This window comes from Prunus mume, linkage group LG2 (assembly GCF_029339155.1).
Source record: "Prunus mume cultivar Tortuosa linkage group LG2, ASM2933915v1, whole genome shotgun sequence".
Lineage (NCBI taxonomy): Eukaryota > Viridiplantae > Streptophyta > Magnoliopsida > Rosales > Rosaceae > Prunus > Prunus mume.
The window spans coordinates 18,570,626-18,597,098 of record NC_142699.1 but is presented as its reverse complement, the minus strand read 5'-3'; the positions used below and the strand labels follow the sequence as shown (position 1 = coordinate 18,597,098).

Genomic DNA, 26,473 nt, shown 5'->3' with positions numbered 1-26,473 from the left:
ATATATATATATATATATATATCAAGAAAAGAAGTTTTTTATATCAAGATCTGATTTTTTTTCCCATCAATAAAGGTGCGCTTATATACTACGTAACTTATAATCCTAAGTTCTACAATTATGATAATGAGTTAGTTCATGTAATCTTGTCTTATACATCTTGTCAAAAAAAAAAAAAAAAGTCTATCGTAGCACCAAACACAATATAACTTAGTCAGACTATTTATCCAAAACAACACTAAAAGCCTTATAATTTTATGAATAAACAGTCAGTCCTCTCCGGAACAAATTTATATTATCCAACATAAATTAATCAATACAATCCGACGTACCAAACGAGCTCTTAATGAATTCTAGAATTGACTCTGAATGACCAGGGGGTCAGGGCGGGACATGCACAACGATTTGTAGTATCGGTCCCTCCCGGTCGGTTCATTAGCCTTTGGGTCGGTACAAAAATGTTTTGCTTTTGAATTCTTCCTTTCCATAAGATGATGACTTTTCAAAATAAAATTCTTCCATTTTTCCTTTATTTTGTGAACCACGTGCACTGTACCATGTAGAGTCTACGAACAGTAACAGAAAGATGTGAACCATGTGCGCAGTGCCACAACCACACGATCATCCAAATGTCCAGAATGACATGTTAATCACAACACAAACTTGCCACATTAATTCGCTGTCTTTTTATTGGTTGAATTATTGTCTCACTGTGATGACGATGTCGAGTGACATTATTGCCTTCATTAAATCTCCATGCCTCCCGAGCCTATAAGTATACCTTTCGATTTGGTCCTCAGAAACTCACCCAAAACTGCACCCATTTCCAAATCAATAAATCAACTCAATTTTTTTCTTTTTCTTGTACAAATTATAATCGATTATGTGGAAGTACATGGTTGTAATTTGCAGCCACTTAAGCTCGTTGTTCAACATCTTGCTTTACCATTCCTTCTTCGAACATTCTCATGATCACTGCTATTGCTTCCCTTCAGAGCAAACCACAGAGCCATCGCTCGGCACAGTTCAGTACAAACTCGAGCCTTCTGGGTCGACCAGCTACGAGAGTCCTGCGGAGTGTTCTGTGTGTCTATGCAAGATTGAGGAAGGAGATGAGGTTAGAAAATTGAGATGCGCTCATCTCTTTCATAAACAATGCTTAGACCGGTGGACCGGGTTTCAGCATGCCACGTGTCCCCTTTGCCGCAGTTTTCTAGCTCCCCCGAGAAGCACCCTAGTGTCCCATTCCCAGCAGTTTGTTCAATCGGAAGTGCTGCTATTCAAGTTTTGTTCTTTCAGTTCGGATAGTGATGATGGAGATGGATGGTGGCTGCGGTGAAAAACCAGTCCAGACTCCAGATCATATTCAAAAGAGAGAGAATGGGATGAGAGAGAAGTACCCCATGCATGCAAACCCTATTGTCAAGGATATATTGAGATGGAGAAAATATATATATATATATATATATATATATTATATTTGCATGTCTAATTAACACTTGTGCATCTGTATAGTAGCGCTGGAGGTGCTCTAATAGGGTTTATATATATAATATGCTATACTGATTTCGTACTGGGTAAGGCCTTGTGCACGATTCTTTGCTTTTTTTTTTTTTTTTTGGGGTGAACAAAGGTAATTGAGAAATATATGGTTAAAAAAAAAAAAAAAGAGGGGTGATTGAGCATCTAAATGTTTCATTCAACATCTACTGCTACAAAACTAGTTTAATTATGAGTCTCATCTCATGGTGATGTGAGATCGAGAATAATAACATATATCTAAAAGTGAGCATTTTTGCTCACCACTTTTATTCAATGTGTATTTTTGACTATCTTTCCTAACATTTGAAATATGTCCATATACATAACCGTGGTTATATAATACAAAGTAAAAAGTTAACCATAGTTATATATGGACATGTGTCAACTATTAAGAATGATAGTGAAGATACATCTTGAATTAAAGTTGTGAGCAAACATACCTAGAAAAAGTCATTATAATATAATCAAATTGATCTTGTTGAAGGCCAAATCATGTGTTTTGGGTGTTTCTCATTTTCCCACATGTACGGTAGAGAATTGAGATGAGAGATGTGCTCATCTCTTTCATAAACCATGCTTGGACAAGTGGACCAGGTTTCAGCATGCCATGTGTCCCTTTTTGGGCAGTTTTCTAGCTTCCCGCGAGAAGCACCATAGTATCCAATTTCCAGCAGTTTGTTCAATCGGAAGTGCTGCTATTCAAGTTTTGTTCTTTCAATTCGTGCAGTGATGATGGTGGCTACGTTTAAAAAATAGTCCATAATCAAAGTCAAAAGAGAGAGAATGAGATGTTAAAATAAAGTAAAATTTAGTTATAACTGAAAATGCAGTAGAATAGGGAGCTTATTACAAGCTTGAAGCTTGGAAAAGGTTTGCAGCTATTGTTCTATGGAACTTGGGTTTGTAGTGAGAAGGAAATTAATTAATAAGAACGAAAGGGTTGGAGTTGGGTTTCATAAATTTAATCAAAACGACACCGTGTGTATTAAATATCCCTCTTACTAAACTGACTGTTTCATTGAAAAAAAACAAAACAAAACTTTTAAATTAAAAATCAAATAGGTGGAGTGTGTTCTCATCTCTTTCCTATAAAATGCATCTAAGGTCTAGACCTCTACAAACCTTTAGTGGAGTGGAGCATTTTACCAAACATGTGTTGGGCTAGGAATGTTATGTTAGGCTGAAGAAAAAAAAAGTCTTCTCAGCTATAGCCCAGGTTAGTCATATGCATGGTCAGTCCTTACGTGTGTATTAAATATCTCTCTTACCAAACCTACTGTTTTATTGAAAAACAAAACTTTTAAATTAAAAGTCAAATAGGTGGCGTGTGTCTCATCTTTTTTCCTACACAATGCATCTAAGGCTTAGACCTCTACAAACCTTTAGTGGAGTAGAACATTTCACCAAGCATGTGGTGGGCTAGGGAAGTTATGTTAGGCTGAAAAAGAAAGTCACCTGGGCTATAGCCCAGGTTAGGCATATGCACGGTCCGTCCATGCTTCCTTTGCAGCTTTGATTCTCTAAACTCCACGTAGAGGCTTCGTATTTGGGTCCTCTCTCCATGGTGTAGTTCTCTGTGATGAGCAGCAGAGGGACTCGACTGGCTCTTGATCTGGTTTTGGGGTTTAGGAGAGAATGAGGGAGATGGATTCGATGGCTTGGAAGAGATATTGAAATGCAGGGTTTGGTTGATGATGGGTTTGTTGCAGAAAGTCGTTAGTGACTGCCATTGTTGATGAATTTGAGGTCACACTGTGTGCAGAGATTTTTTGGGTTTTAGTTGATTTAATAATTGTTTGCCCGTTCTTGGTTTACTCCTATGATGGAAGGGCAAAGTTCCCCACTGCCTTGAGAACCATAAACTGGTCAACAAGTCAGCTTTCTTTGGTGTGCGAGCGTGCCACTGCTAGCAAAATTTCTAGCAGACTTGGTTTGGAATGGATAACTTGCGTCCCAAGTTACTGATTTCTGCAAACAAACGATTGTGAATTTGGGTGAGGAATATCTCCCAAGTAAGTTCTTTTCCTGCCTCAGACTGGTGAGGACTTTAACAATTTATCTCAGTATAAGGAGGTTGCCTTGGCCAGAATGGTTTGATGGGATTTAAATTGTTCTTTAGGCGGAACTGCCTTTTACAAAAAAATATATATAACAGTGAATGCTTATACTAGAGGAAGATGAAGGGACAGGGGCTTTATTTCATCGAGATAGAAGGTTACAGTGAATGGAGAATAGGGATTTGGGTGGACCGTGAATTTTGTCGAGATAGAGGGCTTCATGGGCTAGAGACTGTGTGAATTTTGTTGAGGTTTTCCATACTTGGAGGAGACTCAAACCCTGCCTGTCTTGGTTTCTGAACCAAATTTGTAACGAAAGAAATCTCGTTTTGAATGACTTGTTTCTTAAATCTGGATTTTGTGGATCCTGATCTGGAGCTGGTTTCACTTGAAATTCAAGTGGGCTTGTTGGTTGATTTTGAACTTGTCTTTTGACGGTTTTCTTTGTGTAGGATCTTTGTTTGATTGGGTGATGATTTTTTGTGTGTCCTTTACCCTGTTCACTCCTTCTTGTATTTATAGTAAAACTGTTTCTTTTCTGGAGTAGGGTGATTGTGTTTATTTATTGGGCGGCAAAGATATCTCCCCCCTTTTTCTTTTTTTAATGGAAGGAAAGAAAATAAGATTTCTTCAGTTTTGGCAGATAGGCTCTCAAATAGGCAATCACTTCCCTGATTTTCTTGAAAAGGAACCTAATCTCTTTCCCAATTTCAACTGCCCCTTGTGAGATTTTACCCGTGATGGTTAGTTTGACTCCTTTTCGGACACTCCTGCTTTCTGCTTATCCCTCTTTGAGATTGTAACTTGCCTATCTCCTTGGGAGAATTACCTTCTCTGAAAAGACAGAAGAAAAATCTCTGAATATACATATATATATGTAAGAGGGATTTGATCTTGTTTTTTAGAATCAACTTGATGTCATGAACCCTTCAATCACTTCTTCTATGAGTTGCCATTGCTGACTTTTCTTTATCCCAGAGATGTCACGTGGGATTGTTCCTATTTCTGGGCTCCCTCTTCCGATTATATTGGGCCTGTGAGGCCCAAATTAGCCTTGTTTGCTTTGATGAGCCTTGGGCTGGTCTCTTACAGTTTTTTGGGCTTCCATCTTTCTTTGATTTTTGCGACTTTATTTTGGGCCTATTTTTACTGGGTGTGTCAATTTTTGGCCCAAACAATGCCCCCTTAAGTCTGAATCGTTTTGGAACGGTTTCAAACTTAAATGACATGGCCATTAAATTGGCGCGTGGTAAATTCCCCCGTTACCTCACGTCTGCCACTCTTCCCACTAAGCTAGTGCCCGTGTGAATCAGTTTTCAGTTACTACCTCCTTATTAGCTAGTCAATATCAGGTGACGCCTTGTCTTCTCCATGTCGATGTCTTCTCTTTCCCACGTTTTCTGGCTTCTTTAAAAGAAATTTAAAAACCCTCCGTTTCTGTTCACCTAAAAACCTAGTTCTTTCAAACTTGATTCCTCTTGAGCTTTCTTTCTTTCGATAACTTCCTTTCGCTCGATCCTGCCTTGCCCTTCCTGTGAACCTCCCTTTTTAGAAAAAATAACTCCAAGAAATGTCTTCCCAAATCCCGTGCTCAGTCTTCTGCTCCAGTTCTTCCAGACTACATTACTGGGGCTGGGATTGATAAGCATGCGATAGAGGTTAGGAGCAAGCTCCATCCTTTTGCCCAGAAAAACCTAGATGAAAATGTCCTCCATTTGTTCGAAAATACCTTGGTGCTGGGGCCTCACTGGTTTGGCCCCGTTCCTCCCGAGATGGCAGAGCGATGAAGAAGGATGTGATGCCCTCTATGTTTCGAGAGCTCTTCTGCTCTGGCTTCTCATTCTTGGGTTAGCAAGAATTTGAGTCGTTCGTTCCCATCCAGTGAAGTGAGAAATAGCCCAGTCAAGTGGGCTAATTGGATTGACAGACTTCTTCCTCGATTTGGGGCTCACCGAAGCGGGCTGGAATTTATGACGCCATACTCCTATCCAAGCAATCTATCAACAGGATGAGAACCCTTGCGCTCTGTGTTTCGAATTCGCGAACACCTTCGATTTTCGTATAGGCCCCATGGCTCGACGCGGATATGGGTGATTTTTGGCTTTAGGCCTCATGGAAGACATTGATGTTGGTGATTATCACAGAAGAAGGACCAGAAGCTAGCCAAGCCATTCACTATTTCCCGATCAACGTAATTGCTCCTTCTCCAATTATCTCGAAAATTTAGTCTTGAGAAGGACAAAGATCGCACATATGTTGTTCCTCTGTATTGGCGACAGGTTTGTTACCTTAATCGCTCTTCTCGATTCGCTTGAGTATAGGCATCCGCGAAGCTCGCATAATCATATCGATGTTGGACTCGGGCCTACAGCTCGCCCATCTATTCAAGAACACATACCGCCACCCTAGAGTATCCGCTAAATATGTACGCTCGGTGCCTTACGGATGATTGGATCTGGCTGCGAGTCTATTTTCCTGAGTTAAGGTTTCGGATATAGTTACGCTCGAGGACCAGTTACGGCTCAACCATTGTTGTCGCGAAATCCCAGCGATCAATCGATGAGTACGATGATCTTCGTGCATTGTACCAAAGGTCTGCAGCGATGGCAAGTGGTGATCGGGAGGACCTATCCGTGGTTTCAACTCGACATCGTCTTTGAGAAGGAGCCAAGACGAATCTGCATGATTTTAGGAAGAAGTTCCTGAGTGTGACCTTACCCAGATCGCCTCATGGAGGAGGAAAACCTCCAAATTATCATTTAGGCGAAGTCTACCATCCCAACTTCGTGCAAGGCAACTTGGCTGCCCTCGGCTCATACCCCTCAAGTCATCTGAAGTGTAATCGGGGTCTTCTTGGAGGGACGCGGATGACTTGGAGGTTCACAAAGATGCCAAGTGTGCGGTGAATAAAATCAACAATAGTGCAGATGCCCTTTATCCTTCATGGGAATTGAACTCCTGCAGTTCTGCGGAGTTTGATGCTTGGTGGAAAGCGATTCGTGATCTGCTTCGAGACCTCACTTCAGTCCTTTTTAAGGGCTGGGACAATTGGAATGTCCATTCAGACGAAGAGACTCACAAATTCATGGTGCAGACCATCAAAGACATCAACATGCAAGTTATAGAAGGTAATCTCTCAGTTCTGTCTGTTGTTGCCCATTCTGTTTTTAGTGATGGTGCTAATATTTTCTGTCTGTACTCAGATCCCTCTTTGACAAAGAATATAGGGAGCCAACCAGCCCAAAGTGGAGAGGTGTTTGGTAAGTTCGTGATATTTATTCAGTTTCTCCTACTACTCTTCTACTGGTTTGACCTTTGACTTTTGTCCTCTGCATAGTTAATTCTGTTATTGCTGGGGATCTGGAGCGCCCTCGGGAATGGAGAAAGGAAGAAGAAGAAGAAGAAGAAGAAGATCAGGTAGAACAGACTCTGTTGAGGCCACTTCTCCCGTTAAAAGAAAGAGAAAAGAAACTGATCTATGACTCAGGTATTCTTTGACAGTTTCCTCTTTGAATTCTTCATAATCTTGTTCTGTCAAACTTATTTTTTGTCTGTTGCAGTTGGAAGTCATTCTCCTCCTCTTACTAAGTCAAAAAGACTTAGTAAGAAGATTGTAGAAGAATATGTGGCCCCTGAGGGAACTAGGCAGTTCCTACCACCACTTACAGCACGGATGATGACTGAGAGAGGCTTTGAGTGTGGAGCAAGAAAGGGAGCTGGAAGAGCTGGAAAAGGTAGGAGATGAGCCTCAAGAGAAGGCCAAAACAGTGGAAGAAGATGTGAGTTTTATATACTTGGCAGTATTTGTTTCTGCACTCTTATTTCCCTGTTCTAACTTCTGTGCATCCATAGGAGGAAATTCTCGAGGTGATAGCGGAGAGCATTGCCTTGGCTCGGAAGCGGCAGGAAGATATAGGGCAGGGCTAACCAACTCGAGGTGGCCCTTTTGATGATCCAGAGGCGAGAACATTCCACCTTGCCGCTCCAACATGAGGATCAGCGAGCAAATCGGATCGAGCACGGGAACAATCAAGAAGTGGTTCTGCCATCAAACCATAGTAGAAGTGGCTGCTGCCGTTCCTGGCTTCATGGTGAGTTCTGCCCTTACTCTGTCTTTTCCTGCCTTAGGTGGTTCTGTCCTGTTCCTCTATCTCTTTTTGACCCTCAAATCTTTATAGCGAAACATCGCTGCTGGGATCTTGGCAGTGAGGACCATCCTCGCAGCCTCCGATTATTGCTTTGTGAGTGCTTTTGTACTTTTTGTTTTCTTCTTTTCGTTTCTGCCTTGTTTTGACTCATGCTTCCTTCTACAGATGCCTATACATTCCCTTGCAGGTTCATCGCCACGGCCTCTTTTGCTGATCCGGGTGGCGAATTTGAAGCTATGGACCTAGATGCCCAGCTGGATAAGTTGGAAAAGCTCAGCTCTCCTGTTGGTAAGATAAAGTCCAGGGCAGTGGAAGAAGCAATGGAGAGACAAGATCGCGATCTGCTGAATTGGGCTGGATGAGGACAGAGAGGCCTTTGATCAGCTGATGAAGGATCTGGATCTGCTGCATAGACAGAACATGGCCCCAAAACCCATACTTGAGATGAGCCTTGGCTTGGCAAGGGATGTGCTTAACCTTCACGACCGTTATGAAGATCTGAGGCCCACCTTCAAAACCTCGAGTTCGCAAGACCACTCATGAAGCCAACTTGGCTAATTTCGCAGCGTATGCGAATCTGGACGGATGGTTGCGGGGTACAAAGAAGCCAAAGCTGCTGCAGATAATTTGGAGAAACAGATTGCGGATCTTCAAAGGCAGCTAGCGGAACGCCGGGAAGTACAACACAGACTTGGGGCTGGATTGAGTTCTAAGACCAAAGCCACCTTCCTTGTACAGAGCATGGTTGCAGCTTCTAGGACAGGAGATTGCGAAGCTTCAATTCATCAGGGTGTCTTGCTCCAAAAGGAACTTTCTATCAAGAAGACTAACCTGCAAGAGACGCTTAGAAAACTAGGATTTTGATTTCATTATCTTTTGCTTTTTCTGAACAGCTTGCCGTGGGGAAGGCCCCACGGTTTATTTATTTTTAAATAAAGTTTATTTTTGTTGTAACTTCTAGTTTTTTTTATTTCTATTGATGGAACGAACGGAAAACAGAAGTAGAAGTACAACAAAGGGACAAACTCAAAGTAAATCTAAAACAAGGGTAATTTTGAAAGGAATCAAAAGATTTTTAGTATAATCTTGTATCTATCCTAAGGTCTGTTTGTACAGCCTGCGAATCCCACATGGTTGGATAAAACTTTTTTAACCATTTGCCATTGATTGGGGCCGTATGAATTTCTCCATCCTTATCCTGCAATCTGTATGCCCCCATTCTAAGGATCTGATTGATTATGAAAGGGCCTTCCCATGTAGGCGACCATTTTCCATAGCCGGCCACATGGGTTCCGAGGCGAAGCCTTTCAGACTATCTCCCTTCTTCAAAACTCTTGTTCCTGACTCTCTTGTTATAGGCCCTTGATACACCTGTTTTCCTGCCAGAGTTTGTTGAGAGTGTCAGTGCTTGCATCCAATCCCTCCAGTTCCAGCAGCATGGCACGGGAGTAGTTTTCTCCTACTAAGTCATGTTGGTGAGCAATTCGAGGGACTGAACAGCTATCTCCATAGGCAGAATTGCATCATGACCGTAGGTTAACGCATAGGGAGTCATGCGATCGCTTCTTTTTGAAGTTCTATATGCCTGAGTTTCTGAGCTTCTCATGCCATTGTTTCGGATTCTTCTCAAGCATTTTCCTGATAATGTTGATGATCACTTTGTTGCTTGATTCCGCCTGTCCATTGGCTTGGGCATAATAAGGAGTGGATTGGAGCAGTCTGATTTTGAATGCCTCTGCCATGTCCAGCATTTCTCCGGATATGAAGGAGGATCCTCTATCAGTTGTGATTGATTCTGGGATGCCAAATCTTTGTATAATCTGCTCTTCTATGAAAATGATGATCTCTTGAGATGTAGTAGATTTAACAGCCTTGGCTTCCACCCACTTAGTGAAATAGTCTGTGGCAACAATGATAAGCGATCTTCGGCTCTTTGGCTGGATAGATCTTACCAATGAGATCCATTGCCCATCCTCTAAAGGGCCATGGTTTTACCACTGGATTCATGGGCTGATGGAGCCTGCTGGACTGGGCCGTGTCTTTGACAAGATTCACACCCCTTGGAATAGTTAATGCAATCTTTCATCATGGTTGGCCAGAAGTAGCCATATCTCCTAATTAACCAGCACATTTTTCTCCCACCTTGATGCGCTCCACAGATTCCTTCATGGGTTTCCCCCATAACTTTCATGTATTCTTTCTTTCCGAGGCACCTTAAAAGCACCTCATCCTTGCTCTTTCGGACCAAATCTTCATTCCACATAAGGTAGTTTAAAGCCATGATTCTGACTCTCTTCTCGGAGGGCAAAGTTGGATATCGTAGATAGGTCATGATAGGATTTCTCCAATCATCTTCAGTGATTGTGGCAGAGTTGACATCTATCTCCATCCCCCTGGCCAGAACAGATGGTAGGCTTTTCTTTCCTATCCTGATGATTCTTTGTACACACACCTGGGCCAATTCATTGGCTGCAAAATTTTCTTCCCTTGGGATATGTTCCCAAGTGGCTTCTCTGAATTCTGTCAGAAGATTCCTAGCTGCCACCAAGTAGACAGCCAAAGAAGGGCTTAGGCACTTGTATTCCCCAGCAATTTGTTTTAAAACCAGCATGGAATCTCCCAGAATTTCCACAGATTGGATTCCTAGTTCTACCAGTATTTCTAAGCCAATGATTAAGGCCTCATATTCTGCCCTGTTGTTGGTGCATTGGAAATCCAATTGGAAAGAGTAGCAGTGTCTGATTCCAAGTGGTTCTTCCAAGACAATTCCTGCCCCTGAAGTTATATCAGTTTTTGATCCATCAAAGTATAACTTCCAAGGTGCAAGATGAACTGAGTAGATAGGATTGTTGAGGCAGGTGTGAGCTCTGGTTAATAGATCTGCATTTGCTATGTCTAAAGAGTCCATATTTTCAATCTCCTCTCCGGGATGATCTGCTAGGAAGTCTGCCACAGCTTGTCCTTTGACGGCTTTCTGAGGAACATATCTGAAGGCAAATTCTGTCAAGGCCAAGGTCCATTTTCCAATTCTGCCTCTTAGCATTGGTCTTGTTAGCATGTATTTGATCAGATCTGTTTTGGCAATGATATAGATGGTGTATGGCAGCATGTAATGTCTGAGCTTTACAGCAGTGAAGTACAAGGCTAGGCAAAGTCTTTCAATTGCAGAATATTTTCTTTCCACTTCTGTTAGAGTTCTGCTTAGGTAATAAACTGTTCCTTTCCTTTCTTGTTATCCTGAACCAATAAACTTCCAATGGATACTTCTGATGCAGATATATAGAGCTTGAGTGGTCTGCCTCTCTTTGGTGGGGACAGAACTGGTGGATTTGAGAGGTAATGCTTGATTTCCTCAAAAGCTTGTTGGTGCTGTTCTTCCCACTTAAAGGTTTGTTCTTGTTTTAATCTTAACAAAGAAGAGAAAGGCTGGATCTTTCCTGCAGAATTGGATATAAATCTCCTTAAAAAATTAATTTTTCCTAAGAGACTTTGCAATTCCTTCTTGTTCCTAGGTGGCAAAGCTTCTATGATGGATCTTACTTTGTTTTTGTCGATCTCTATGCCTCTTTGGTGGACCAAGAATCCTAGGAAATTTCCCGCTTGAACTCCAAAAACGCACTTCTTTGGGTTCATTTTCAGTTTATGTTGCCTCATTCTTAGGAATGCTCTTTTTAGATTTGTTATGTGGTTTCCCTACTCTGGTGATTTAATCACAACATCATCAATATAAACTTCCAGGGAATGTCCAATCATATCGTGGAAAACAGAATTCATTGCCCTTTGATAGGTAGCCCCTGCATTTCTCAAGCCAAAAGGCATTACAGTGTATTCAAAAGCACCTATATGCCCTGGACACATGAAGGCTGTCTTGTGGATATCTTCTTCTGCCATCATGATCTGATTGTAACCTGCGTTGCCATCCATAAAAGATAGCATCTGGTTGTGGGCAGCTCCATCTACTAGCATGTCTGCCATTGGCATAGGGTACTCATCCTTGGGAGAGGCTTCATTCAGGTTTCGTAATCCACGCAGATTCGATTGCCCTAGTTTTCCTTTTTAGAAGGTACAATATTAGCTAGCCAATCAGCATAGATGGCAGGCCTGATGAATCCTGCCTTGAGCAGCCTTTCTATTTCTTCTTTGACTTTTAGTTCTGTGTCCATGGACATCCTTCTTCTGGCCTGCTTGACCGGAAGGTATCCCTCTTTGATTGGCAGCTTGTGTTCTACCAATTCCCTATCTAATCCTGGCATCTCATGATAATGCCAAGCAAAACAATCTTTGAACTCTTGTAGAAGTGCAACGAGTTCATTCTTAAGTGGCTCTTTCAATAGTGCGCTGATAAAGGTAGGCCTTGGATCCTCCCCTGTTCCTAAGTTTATTTCCTGCAAAGGATCTTCTATACGTAGAGAGTCATCCAAAGGTGGTGCAAAATCTAGCACTTCCTCCTGTAGTTCTTCTTCCTCCCGGCTTTCCGTGCTTTCATAAGTGAATTCGCCATATTGATGGTGGATTCTGCAAAAAACTTTCTTTCCTCAGTATATCAACAATCTTTTGTAATGGACCGGATTGTTGCAGCTCGATCCTTTTCTTGTTGATTGGGACTAGACATTAGTGCTATGGAAATTTAGAACAAAAGGTCTGTTCCAATCCTCCAAGGAATTGGTTAGACCTTCTTCAATGAGCCTCTGGGCCGTGACACCATGGGGGCGGCTGTTCTGGTTGACTCCAAAGAAGGTGAAAGGACCAAGGTCATCATGATAATACCTTGCCTCACAACACATGGCAGAAGGTAGAAATGGCCGTGGATCGGCCTCTATTATCTCCATGTAGCCTTCTTCATTCCATAAAGCTAACTGTTGGTGAATCCAGTCTCTGCCAATCAATGCATTGTAAGTGGTAGAGGTAGTATCTACCACAAAGAATGCAACCTTCAGCTTCTTGCTTCCTACTAAAACATCCACATCTAAGATCCCAAGGGTTTTGGTGATGCCTCCTGCGAAATTGGTGACGGTCAGGTGGGTTGGAATTAAATCCTTTTCTGTTCGCCCATTTTGCTCGATTCGTGTGAGGCGAGAAGGTTGATGGCTGCACCTCCATCTACCATAGTTTTGGGAATAGGAACACCCCCAAAGTTTGCTGTTATAAACAAGGGTCGAGGTGGTTTGCCATTTCTTTGGTTGGTTTGGAGAAGCAAAGCTGATCTGTAGCCAACTTGTGGGTTGTTCATACATCCTGGGACTGTCATTTGTTGTTCTGGCATTTCTTCCGCTTCGCCAACCTGCATTCAAAACTTTCTTGGGAAAATACGTCTCCGTCCAGAGTGCTCTTCTGTCCTTCTACTGCCCAGAACTTTTCTGGCAGAATGAACACCATATTGATGCCTAGGTCAGCACGTAACAAGTCCTCCATTCTGCACCAAAGGCCTCAGTTTCCGCATCCAATTCTCCGTCATAATCCATCTGTTCTCCATCATACTCCTCCGTCCATTCTCCTAGTTCTTCTGCCCGAGGAACGCATTCTTCATCTGTAGATGGTTCATAATCCAGCTGCTCCTCTTCATATTCCTCAACCCAGTCTCCTTGCCCTTCTCCTGGAATAGGATCGGTTTTTTCCTCTGGTCGGGGAGTTTTAAGTAGATTTTCTGAGGCGGAGGTAGAATGGATAGAAGGTTTCTTTGAGGATTCTGCTTTTTCAACTTCTGTGGTTGAGAGATTGCTTGTTACATGCAGGGAAATATTTCGCTCTTTCCCTTTTTGGCGGGATTGGCCTCTGGAAGCACTGTGCATTTTCTCGTTATTGAGGAATGTGCGATCTTGTCTCTGAACCTCCTCCTTTGGGTTCTTGTCGGCTCCATTGTTGGTCCGCCACTTTTCCCGACAGAATACCACCGCCTTCAATGATGGCCGCCAAAGGTTTATCACTGGGCACTCTTATTGATTTTTCTTCCTTGGGCTGCTTAGTCATTCTTTGCTGGATTGGACATGCCTAGGGTAGTTTCTCTGTCTGCCTTATCTGGGCGTGGTTCCAATCCGGTCAAAAACACTTGGAGTGGGCAGATCCTGTTTTCGGGGTTACCTCCACTCACCTCACACTTCTTTGCAGAGCACTATTCCACCTGAAATGGTTGCTTTTGGTCTTTCCATAGTCTCTTTTGAAACTATTCGCTTCTACTGGAGTTAGCCTCTGTAGCTGTTCTGTCCCTCTTTCGTTCTGGCCAATTTAGGTTGACCATATTAATTTGTGGCGGGGAAAAGGATCTGTGGTGACGGATGGAGGCTTTTCGCTAGCTTCAGCCTTCCTGCTGTTATTCCTTCCTGTATAACATCTCTGAAAACAACGCAACTATTGGTAGAATGATTCCAGAATTGTGTCATCTGCAATATGCTGCCCTTGAGTTCTTCTGGTTTGGGCATTCTGTGAGGCATCTCTATTGCTTTCTGTAGCAACATTTCATCAAACAAAGCATCTACTTTGGTCAGATCGAAAGAATACACTTTGTTCTGCATGGGTTTGTTTGGAACGAACCCTCCTGTGAATGGTGGCGGCTTTTGATCCCTTGGAGGCTTTGTAAGGGTTTTACAACTGATGGGATGCTTTAATTTTGCCATTTCCGCAACAGCAACCTCTCTCTCCTCCGATTCCTCTGCATCTTCTTCTGACTCCACTTCAATCATATGTATTGAGGAAGAAGGGGATTTGTAATACGTGCCTTTGGAAGAATTTCTCTTCTGCTGTTCCTCCCTGAGCAATTCCTCGTACTTGGCTGCTTTGTCTGCTCTGCAGATCTCCAAACAACATCCCATCAAATCTTTTCCTCAAAGAAATTTTGAGGGCAGCCTGAGCCATTTGGATGAAGTGTCTTTCTTCGATGGGGATGCGGCACTTCATTTTGAGCTTCCTGAACCTGTTTATAAAATCTTGGGCAGGTTCATCTTCACTCTGCTTGAGAGCGGCAAGGTCACTGATGGTGACTTCTGGCTGGATCCTGTAATAGTAGTCATGGAAGACACTCTCCATTTGCTCCCAAGTCTGAATAGAATTTGCTGGCAGGTTAGTGTACCAAGTGAAAGCTTGTCCAGAGAGAGAGTTCCCAAAAAGTCTTAGCTTTAACAGTGGGTTATTCTCTATGGCTATGCATTGGGTGGAAAATCTGCCTACATGCTCAACTGATGAAGCATGAGGATCCTCTCCGTTGAATAAAGTGAAGTTTGGTACTTTAAAACCTGGGGACAAGGGTATCGATCGATGTAAGGTGGATATGGCTTCCTATAGGTGGACCTTTCCCCCCCGCTTCAGCTCCATCATTTCTGATCATCCTCTGCAATGCCCCACGTCATTTAGAGCATTAACGGGAGGGGTTTTGTCCTGCTGAGCAAATCGTGGTTCTCGCCTATATGGTCTAGGCAGAACTTCTTCCCCGTGCTCCTCCGCTCTTCCACCCCGGGTGGTTCCTCCAGTTTGCCCCTCGCTGTTTACATGCGTTATTAGCATAAGGATAGTTTCCCCCTCTGCCTCTCCTTCCTCTTGCGGTGGAGGGAATGGATTGGGTCCATCCTTACGGGCCTGTAGGGTAATATTGTTGGTCGTGCAGAATTTCCATAGGGAGATCTTGTGGGGCCGCTTGCGCGGAACAAGTGAGGCTCTGGCCGATTCTGCGGGACTTGTCCTGGCGCAGAGCTTCAGCCGCATCGGGCCGACGTTCTTGGACAGGAAAAACCATTTCTCTGTGTCGGCTGGATTTCTCCCGCTCGTATCCCGGCCACTGCACCGAGAGGATTCTCTTGATATGGCCATGCCAATCCGGTGGGGACCATAGGAAGGTCTAGTTCTTTGGACCACCTCATCGGGATTGGGAATTACGCCATGGCAGCCTCCCGATCCTTCCTGAATTGCTGTTGACCTGTCATTGCATCATGGCTGTCATATTATTTAGGGTATCTTGGCTCCTTTGTGTTGTGACCTCTTGTCGTAATACGATTCCTGTCGAGTTCATCCTTCGAGCCCCTGGACCTCCCGCTCCTGTGCTACCATGTCTTTGAATGCCGCATCACTTTCTTCGATTCAGTCCTTCCCTGAGGGCCACTTGGTTTATTTCCATGTCGTGGTGTGGGTTCTGGCTAGAGCTTCCAGTATTCATGGACTGGTAAAGAACTCAATGAGAAAATGTATACTGAGAAGTCCCACTGGGCGTGCCAAATTGTTTGCCCGTTCTTGGTTTACTCCTATGATGGAAGGGCAAAGTTCCCCACTGCCTTGAGAACCATAAACTGGTCAACAAGTCAGCTTTCTTTGGTGTGCGAGCGTGCCACTGCTAGCAAAATTTCTAGCAGACTTGGTTTGGAATGGATAACTTGAGTCCCAAGTTACTGATTTCTGCAAACAAACGATTGTGAATTTGGGTGATGAATATCTCCCAAGTAAGTTCTTTTCCTGCCTCAGACTGGTGAGGACTTTAACAATTTATCTCAGTATAAGGAGGTTGCCTTTGGCCAGAATGGTTTGATGGGATTTAAATTGTTCTTTAGGCGGAACTGCCTTTTACCAAAAAAATATATATAACAGTGAATGCTTATACTAGAGGAAGATGAAGGGACAGCCGGGCTTTATTTCATCGAGATAGAAGGTTCTAGTCCGACTGGATCGAGATACCCGGGTTGGATCGGGACGCTTGGGCTGGACTGGACCGTTGACAACCTTGGCTGCTAGGCTTCAACTTGTAAATCGATACCAAAGGCTGATTCTGGCAGAGCTTTGATGTACCTCATGCTTTTGTGAAGCTTTTGAGTGGGCAGAACGCAATCTTCTTAATCTGCACGGGCAGGAGTGACGGTTTTTGAGGGCTTCAGTGGGCTAGAGACTGCACTGTGAATTTTGTTGAGGTTTTCCATACTTGGAGGAGACTCAAACCCTGCCTGTCTTGGTTTGCTGAACCAAATTTGTAACGAAAAAATCTCGTTTTGAATGACTTGTTTCTTAAATCTGGATTTTGTGGATCCTGATCTGGAGCTGGTTTCACTTGAAATTCAAGTGGGCTTGTTGGTTGATTTTGAACTTGTCTTTTGACGGTTTTCTTTGTGTAGGATCTTTGTTTGATTGGGTGATGATTTTTTTTATGTGTCATTTACCCTGTTCACTCCTTCTTGTATTTATAGTAAAACTGTTTCTTTTCTGGAGTAGGGTGATTGTGTTTATTTATTGGGCGGCAAAGATATCTCCCCCCTTTTTCTTTTTTTAATGGAAGGAAAGAAAATAGGATTTCTTCAGTTTTGGCAGATAGGCTCTCAAATAGGCAATCACTTCCCTGATTTTCTTGAAAAGGAACCTAATCTCTTTCCCAATTTCAACTGCCCCTTGTGAGATTTTACCCGTGATGGTTAGTTTGACTCCTTTTCTGGACAGCTCCCGCTTTCCTGCTTATCCCTCTTTGAGATTGTAACTTGCCTATCTCCTTGGGAGAATTACCTTCTCTGAAAAGACAGAAGAAAAATCTCTGAATATACATATATATATGTAAGAGGGATTTGATCTTCAGTTTTTTCAGAATCAACTTGATGTCATGAACCCTTCAATCACTTCTTCTATGACATTGCCATTCTTGACTTTTCTTTATCCCAGATATGTCACGTGGGATTGTTCCTATTTCTGGGCTCCTCTTCCTATTATATTGGGCTGTGAGGCCCAAATTAGCCTTGTTTGCTCTGATGAGCCTTGGTCTCTTACAGTTTTGGGCTTCCATCTTTCTTTGATTTTTTGCAGCTTTATTACTGAGCCTAATTTTCGCTGGGCTGGGTGTGTCAATTTTTTGGCCCAAACAATAATTAAATGGTATTTTAGGAATAATGGTAGGTGGAAAAATAAGATTGTATTTTTTTCAAATTTACATGGTAGGTGGAAAGATAAAGTGAGTGGTAAAATAGAAAAAGGAGGTGACAATAGCAACACTCATTTTGTTGTTATGTATCTTAATTTCCCCACAATTACCCCATAATATTTCACAAAAATCATAAATAAATAAAGAATAATAATAATTTTACGTAGCCCACAAGTTGCTAGCCCACCCTAATCCTTACCAGGCCCAGCCTCTCACACCCTAAAGTTCAGTACGTAACCTTGTCATTTTAACAACACGAAGAAAAACAGAACAACAAGAACAAGTTGAGTGAGGACTTCAACTTGATTTGTTTTCATATATATATATATATATATATGTATATATAAAAAAAAGTTCATTTTTATTAAGAGATTCTTCAAATACACCCTTTAGAATGCTCTACGAATTTGTTTTCGACAATCCAAATTGTATCTATTTTTTAAGTCTTCATTTATAGATCATCTTTGCAAAAAAATCAAAAAAATTGAAAATCATTAAAGCATCTCATGGCAAGCAGGAGTTGCCATATATTATATGCCTATATATATAGGCTTCGAGAAAGTTGGAATTGGATTTAGAAATCATTAAACACGTGGTTCAACAGAAGTTTAAGGTAGTCGTGGAACAATAATAATGCCATTGCTCTCGCACCTGACATCAGACATGAAATCCTGCAAATAATAATGTGTTGTTTAGGTTTGGACACAAGATAATTAAATACTAGAACATCCCTTAGCTTTGTTTAGAGGAGCTGCGTACACGACACACTGAGCCGAAGATATGGCCATGTATAGTTGCCTAGCAAAGCGAGTCATATCGAATTTAATTTAGAACTTGATCAAGACATGTTTTTTTTTTTCTAGTTTATAAATTCTTTAGTAAATTGAGCTTACTAGCCCCTTGGCACATGCTCACGCATGTGCCAATTGGTTTTATTTTTTATTTTTTATTTTATTTTTAGAATTAAGAAAAGATAATATGAGTAGTTATGTTCCATAAAAGTAGGACATATTATCTGATTTTGTTTTTAATTTAATTTTTTTAATATGAAAAATGTGAATTTACCATATTATCCTCATTTAATTAATAATTTTAATTCTTAATGTTTGAATTAACCAATGGCATTTGTTGGTACTTTGAATGTTTCACCATTCTCTGCCTTTTGCTTTATATATATTTAATCACATACAACTCTTTCCTTTATTTTTCTATTTAAAATACCCAATTTTTTCAAATAAAACCCAAGGATCTAAGTAAGCAAGTTACCTAATCGATCTTAAAATCTGATTTATTCTATTTTTTGAATTCCAAAACTACCCATGTTTACAAGTTAAAATGTTATGTGGGGGTGTAACTAATGACACACGTTGAATTTAGAAAGATCTTCAAATGGTTGTAATGAATGTATGAATTAATTTAGAAACGTATTTGAAATTAAATTTTAAATTCAACATTAATGTATTAGTAATCTACATGTGATTATCGTTTCGTTTATTTAATAAAAAAATTATGTTGTTTTCCTAAAAATGAATTATACTACTAGTAATCTATTTTATTATAGTTTTATGAATAATAGTGTACATTCGAATTATGTTGAAAAATATTTTGATAATCTATTTATTGTTTGTTTTATGAAAAACATTTTTTTTTAAATGAACATATTTTTTTCTCTAAATAATGTTCCTTTTTTTTTTTTCTTTATTAATGTACCTAGTAAAACAATGTACCTTTTTTTCCTCTCCAAATAATGAACCTATACATATTTATAGGTATATTTTAAAATAATTTACCTATGGGTAAATAATGTACCTATATGTTCTATAAATTATTGTGTACCTATTTTTAATTTATGAAAAATATACGGAAATTTCAATTACAAAGTGACTGACTTAGTTTTTTAAAATTTTTTTGGTAAATAATATACCTATATTTTTATTTTTATATGTATATATTTATATTTATATTTTTCACAGGTACATTATTGGATATGCAATTTACTTCTTTTTTTTTTCTTTTTTTTTGGTTTGCAATTTTAGGGGGCGATATGTGAGAAGAAATGATAACCAAAAGAAATGGGGTGATTGATATACTATTAATAGGGAGTATTAATTACAATTATGGCAGTTAATGAAATGCTTGAAATAAATTATAAACAAAATATGAAGTCTGTTGGCAATTATGTAAAAACATAAGAATACTACGACCTCTTATATAATACTGATCATTTAAATTTGAAATTGGGTTTTACACATAGATTTATAGAATGATGGGTATATATGTATAGGAAATAGAAAATATAGAGATCTATATTAGATAAGCCCTAAATTCTTTTATACAAGATATCAGGGAGATTGGGGAATGGAATACATGACTTTGGATATTGGAGGAAATGCTCTTAACTACTTAAATTACAAACCCTTATAAACATATTGACCACTAAATTTACTTAATCAATTTTTTTTAAGTACAAGTTATAATCTAAACTACAGGAGAAGGAGATTTCTCACAAAATCACACAACTATGATGTCGTAAGAATTCGAACATGAGACTTCTGGTTTGCAAGTCAATACCATTTTTTACTGGGCTAGACCCCATTGACAATATACTTAATCATTTAAATTACAAGTCCCTCACGAATATAACATCGCATTATTAAGTATGATGATTTTGCACTTTCATTAACTCTTTTATTCTAGGTCTTACAGAGTTTGGTCGTCGCTCACAAACCTTCAAACATTAAATATCTTGTATTGTTTGTTATGACTCCTCTTTCATGTGTTCAAACCATGGACGAAGCGTGCATATGGCTAACCTAGGCTATAGCCCATGTGACCTTTTCTTTTTCAACCTAACATAATATCCCCAGCCCACCACATGCTTGGTGAAATGCTCCTCTCCACTAAAGGATTGTAGAGGTCTAAGCCTTAGATGCATTGTGTAGGGAAAAAAAAATGAGAACACACGCCACCTCTGACTCTTAATTTAAAAGTCCTTTTTTTTTTTCAATGAAACAGTAAGTTTGGTAAAAGAGATATTTAATACACGCGCAGGGATGGACCATGCATATGGCTAACCTGGGCTATCATCGAGATGACGTTTTCTTTTTCAGCCTACCATAACATTCTCAGCCCAACACATGCTTGGTGAAATGCTCCACTCCACTAAAGATTTGTAAAGGTCGAGACCTTAGATGCATTTTATAAGAAAGAGATGAGAACATTGATAAGAAGGGGATGGAAACTGAAAACTGAAATGGTCACATCAAACGGACCCTAAATAATATTAGTTTTGTGTTTATATAGGTGAGAGCTTCGAGGAGTGTGCAGCAAGAGATTTGAAGGAAGAAACTGGTTTAGACATTGACAAGAAGAGGATGGAGTTTCTGACAGCCACAACAAACAAGCTGCTCCTAGAGGGAGGCAAGCCATCCCAGTACGCGTCCGTTTGCATGAGAGCGGTGATGGAAGATGGAGATGGAGAGCCCCAAAATGTGGAGCCAGAACTGTGTGATAGTTGGGATTGGCATGAGTTGGACAACCTCCCCAAACCACTCTTTCGTCCTCTGCACAATGCGGTGGGCAGGATTTAATCCTTTTCATGCACGAAGAGCAAGAGCATGAGTTAATTAATTCCATGTGTTGCATGCATGATGCATATGCGTTTTCACAACTTTTCCCAATGAAAATGCTATGTCTACAAAATTTATTTATTACCTGAATGAAGATGCCAATGCTTATCAAAAAAGTAAAAAGAAAAATCTTTATTAAATTAAAAGAAAAATCTTTATTAAATTCCGTATCCCACAAGTTCTAGCCCACTGCAACTCTCCTATCCGCAGCCCACCTACCAGGCCCAGCCGACTCTAATTTAGAATCCCGCTGTCCCCACTGCTTTCTCATACACTTTCAATGTGTTATGTGGTTCAAATCTAAAATCATTGGATATGCAAATCTAAACTTTTTTCCATTCAACTAGACCCATCAATTCTTTGATTCTAAAGCCAGGTTTTAGACATAAAACTTTTCTTTGATCAAATCATAAAGCCGTGGATGTGGATAAATAAATCTAAAATTTTTGCATTCAATGCTATGGGGGCTCATGTGAATCTGAGGAGGTGAACCGCGGTAATTCTGATATAATATCAGGGCTATGATAGTCTTTTCGTACTGTAGCTAGTTTATTCCCTAATTAGGTCAGTTTTCTAAACACCAGACCCTTGATGATATGAAAAGAGCATCAACAACATTTTCTAACAGCAGGCCGAACTGTTTGGATGATTGTGATGAAGTTAGTTTTGGTTGGTTAACTAGATGACTTTTGTGCAGACCTGTTTCAAGGCTTTTTAGTGTCATCTTTCTCACTGTTAGAGAATGTTTTGGATATCCAGATTGTACAGCTTAAATATAGTTAATGTTCACAGACAGATGATGAAACCGAACCTTTAGATATTGTATATAGAATCATTGGTTACATCTATATCTGTTATAATTTCACTTCAAGTTGTTGGTGCTGGTCATCGATTCATAGGTAGTTGATCCGTGATGATATTTGGTCGGTCCATGAAAAGGATGAAATCCTAATAATATTTCATTTGTGGATTGGTGGACTTAGGATGCTCATGCTGCCTCAAAATTCAACCAAGAGTCTGCTTCACATGCAGAGCATATGCAGCAGGTCATGATTTGAGACAAAAATTCTAAGTTGGCCTCTTACCTAGGGATCTACCATATTAAAATTATTCAAACATAAGTGGATAATAATGAGAAAATAGGTTATTGGCTCAATGTTATTAGCCTTCATGATTGGATCGTTTGGCCTAGTGCACTCAAATGTGGACTTATGTTAAGTTTTTTTTTAAAGTTGGATTCTTTTTTTCATTTTTTTGTTTTTCAGATTTGGGAATCAAAGGAAGGTAGGAGAATAGTTTTTGACAAACCAAACTTTGAAGAGAGCCAGAAATCCAGCACCTTCTGTATCAAATAAAAACTACTGCTTGTGCACAATAGCTGCAACTATCAGTCCAATCATTCTCTCAATCAGAAGATAAATTAAACAAGTTGAGCTTGAGGTACAAACAACAAATAAAACAAAGGGAAGCAGAAGAAAACAAGTTGGAACACAAAACAAACATTATGGTGGCTAATGGTGGCTACTGGGTTCATGTGCTTGTTGCATTGTTGCATTGTTGCTAGTAGCAGGGGCAAGAAAGGACTGAAAGGGCAGCAATGTAGTTTATCGGAGGAGGTGGTCCTGGACCTGGACCTGGTGTGAGTACAGTTGGTGTGGCTTTACCTGTCCTTAACTGTTTCCAATGCAAGTCAGACTAGTCAGTCAAGCCTCTCTTTCTTTGTCTACCCCACACACACACACACCCACCTTATTTTCTGCACAGGCCCCCCCCTCTCCTCCTGCACTGCACATGATAAAGAAATCACACAAGGCTTTGTCTCCTCTGTTTCTTCCACCATCAAATTATCAATCTTTATTTTCATCTATTGTCCATTTCTATCCCCTCTCCAAAGTCACTTTTCACCTATTGTTGTCTCCAACCCCTTCTCTCTCAATTTCTTCTTGTTACAGGTAGGTAGGTGCTGCTCACCTTCTTTTTGTCAGGATTCTCTTGCCAGTCTCTAAAGTATGACAAAAGGTGTTGCAAGCAAACAAACGCCCCCATATAACCACTAGAATAGAAGCAACACAATCAGATCTTTCTCCATCTTTTTTACTCCTCTCCATTGATTCCCATAGTCATACCAACCAATTAATTAACCTCTGTAGACTTCCACTCCTTCTTTGCTCTCTCTCTCTCTCTTCCTAAATTTCCCAGATGAGGACAATTATGGCCAAGACCCCTCATGACTCTTCTTTCTCTTTCTCCAGGAGGTACTTCCACTGGAAAAAGAAAGTGGAGGATGATGAAGAAGATGACCACGAAATCTTAAACTTCAACTCATCATACTCGCATTTCTCTGAGGAATCAGAGAAGGATGAACAGGAGCTTAGAATCCCAGTCCCAACAGACACTGCTTTGATCCCCGCAATAATACCACGCAAGAAACATTCTCTGATGTCAGTGTCCAAGCTCCGCTCAGCTCTCACAGTGTTTGGTAAGAGCCGCTCTCGCTCTGGCCTTGGCACCAGAGTCATGGGTACTCTGTTCGGCTATCGTCGTGGACATGTTCATCTGGCATTTCAAGAAGAACCCAAGTTGAGCCCTGCCTTCCTGATCGAGCTTGCAACACCTACAAGTGTTTTGGTTCGAGAAATGGCTTCTGGATTGGTGCGGATTGCCTTGGAGTGCGAGAAGAAAACAGAGAAGAAAGGTTTGAAAATGCTTGAGGAGCCACTCTGGAGGACTTACTGCAATGGAAAGAAATGTGGGTTTGCTATGAAGCGTGACTGTGGACCTGGGGAGTGGAAGGTTTTGAAAGCTTTGGAGCCAATTTCAATGGGGGCTGGTGTTTTGCCAGGAAGTGAAGATGGAGTTGGAGCTGAGGGTGAGCTCATGTACATGAGAGCTAAGTTTGAGAGAGTTGTGGGGTCTAAGGACTCTGAGGCCTTCTACATGATGAACCCTGATGGTTCTGGAGGTCCTGAACTTAGTATTTATCTGCTTAGAGTCTAGAAAGCTCATTGAGCCATAAAAATTTGGAGGTTTAGTTCTTTCTCCATGTACCTGTCTTTTTTGTTCATTTGGAGCCAAGTAAGAATATGGGTTGATCACTCGTATCATGCTTCAGAATTTTAGGCAGTGGGGGGGTTATGGGATAATAGCATACCACAGAGGTAGGCAGTGTGGGGTATTTTTTATATGTATCTATAGGTTCTCTTCTCTCTTCCTCTTTTCAGCTGGAATGTTGGAAACAAGATGCTTATTATGAGAAAGAAGGTCATGGTTTTGCCAATTTTAAAGTTCTGATTTTTCCCTTCTCCAAAACCCTAAATCGAATTTCGTATTCAAGTCTTAATGCCATTGTGATCGTTTTTGACGGCATACCATTCTGCATGTTTGATTTAGCTTAGCAGCACTACATCAGTTTTTCACTTTGGTTCCTTCCTAGTCATATTATATTAGGAAGATGACTCTGTTACATTCTTGAGGAAATCTTTAAACTGAACAGTAATTATTTGTGAAGTGGTTTAGAGTTAAATCAGACTCTTGTTATTATCTATTTGGGTAGCTTTGATTGTGAAATGCAAATACTGACATACCCACAATATGAACCTTGTCCATATTGATAAGGAGATAGTCACGTTTAATTCCTTTTTAATCGATTATTAATTAGGTAACTAATTAGGTTAACAAACTCCGTCTCTGTGTCTCTCTCCACACACACTCTCTCTTAATCTGATTGGGAATTTAGAAGAAAAGGAAAAAGGTATTTCCGGAGGTTGTTGGTTACAGCAGGGGAAGACAAATCCATTGGGATTCCCTAAGCTAGGTAGCCCGATAGGACAGGGGTTGTTTGGTTGATTGAAACTCAATTATTTTCAAAAGATTCTGGCCTATTGTTTGTCTCACGCTGAAAAATGTCACTTCTGTCTTCCACTTTATTGCCATCCTGTTCCTGTTCCTGCCTGCCTACTGAGCTCATGACTTGTGAAGCAGCCTAAAGCTCTCAGAGAGTTCATAACTTGTGAAGCAGATCATTCACTCATGCATTGTCATATCTACAAGCTGTTTGATGGAAGAGGAATTTCAAGTTTCACCCTTTGATCCATTACCCATTGGAAAAGGCTTTCCATTTGAGACCAAAAAACAAGACCCCAGTTTCCAATACCCTGTTGCTGCTTCCTTCCTTCCTCAAAGCCAAACCAGATAAACAAAACAACATATATAGCAAATCTTGTTTGGTTTGTAGCTTTTGTTCTTACCCGTGGCATATGCACTTGTTTATTCTTTTATTTTTTTTAAATTCTAATGGGCTTGTCCAAATTTATAATCTTTTAATTAGCAACAAGGAAATGTCGGAACTCGAGTTGTTCAAAACAGACCTTAGGTTTGTTCCATTTTAGCAATAAAAAACCTCTCTCCAACCTATGTGGGCTTTTTCGCTCTTACTAATAAATTTCAATCCATTCACCTCACAACATGGACTGACCCAACATTATATTTATACTGGTTTTGTTTTGGGCTTAGATTAATGGACCAAGCCGAGCTGTCCCTTTGTTAAACAGATGACATACATGAAATCCAACCCATTTCTATTTTGGATTGGGTCAAATAAATCAGATACACCTTATAGGATCGATCCAATGACCAAATCTAGCCATAATGAAATGAGGATGGAGTTATTCTACAATGAGGCCCTTACACGAGACCCTAACTTTTAATTATTAGATCAAATTAATTAGTTTGATTCAACATCTAAAATATGATGTCTCATCGAAGCATCCTAGATAAGACCCTCAATGTAGAATTCTACAAGGAGGATGATCCAATCCAATGACCAACTCTAGCCACAGGCAACAAGCAAAACCCTATCCCACCAGCTCATTAAAATAAAATAAAAATGTTTACCATTTGCCTTTAGTTTTGGAAATTGGCAAATGGAAACAGCTGCATGCCATTTTGCCCTTTTTATTTAAATATATAATTTTGTTTTTATGATAACCAACTCTGTACCTACCTCATTCCTCATTTGCTCTCCCCTCGTTCATGAGACTAGCACGCTGGCTCTCTCCTATATACTCCAAAAGAATGGGTCAAGACTCCAAGACCACCTATTCAGCTTGTATTTAAATGATAAGTAAACAATAAGATTGGCGCAAACATTTCAAACTTTGATAATCTGTAAGTAAACGATATATAATTAATTAAATCTATCTTAAACAAAAACAAAAATATGGT

At 40.4% G+C, this 26,473-nt stretch overlaps 1 protein-coding gene and 1 pseudogene across 1 annotated transcript; both read left to right on the top strand.

Annotated features, from left to right (window-relative positions):
* The first annotated feature begins 7,912 nt into the window (after positions 1–7,912).
* Positions 7,913–8,611, top strand: LOC148919770 (uncharacterized; annotated as a pseudogene).
* Positions 8,612–23,070: 14,459 nt separating this feature from the next.
* LOC103341415 (MIZU-KUSSEI-like protein (Protein of unknown function, DUF617)) lies at positions 23,071–24,534 on the top strand. The gene has a single exon (XM_008244927.2). It carries the CDS (start codon positions 23,450–23,452, stop codon positions 24,245–24,247), a length of 798 nt encoding a protein of 265 aa, XP_008243149.1. The 5' UTR covers positions 23,071–23,449; the 3' UTR covers positions 24,248–24,534.
* The last annotated feature ends 1,939 nt before the right edge of the window (positions 24,535–26,473 follow it).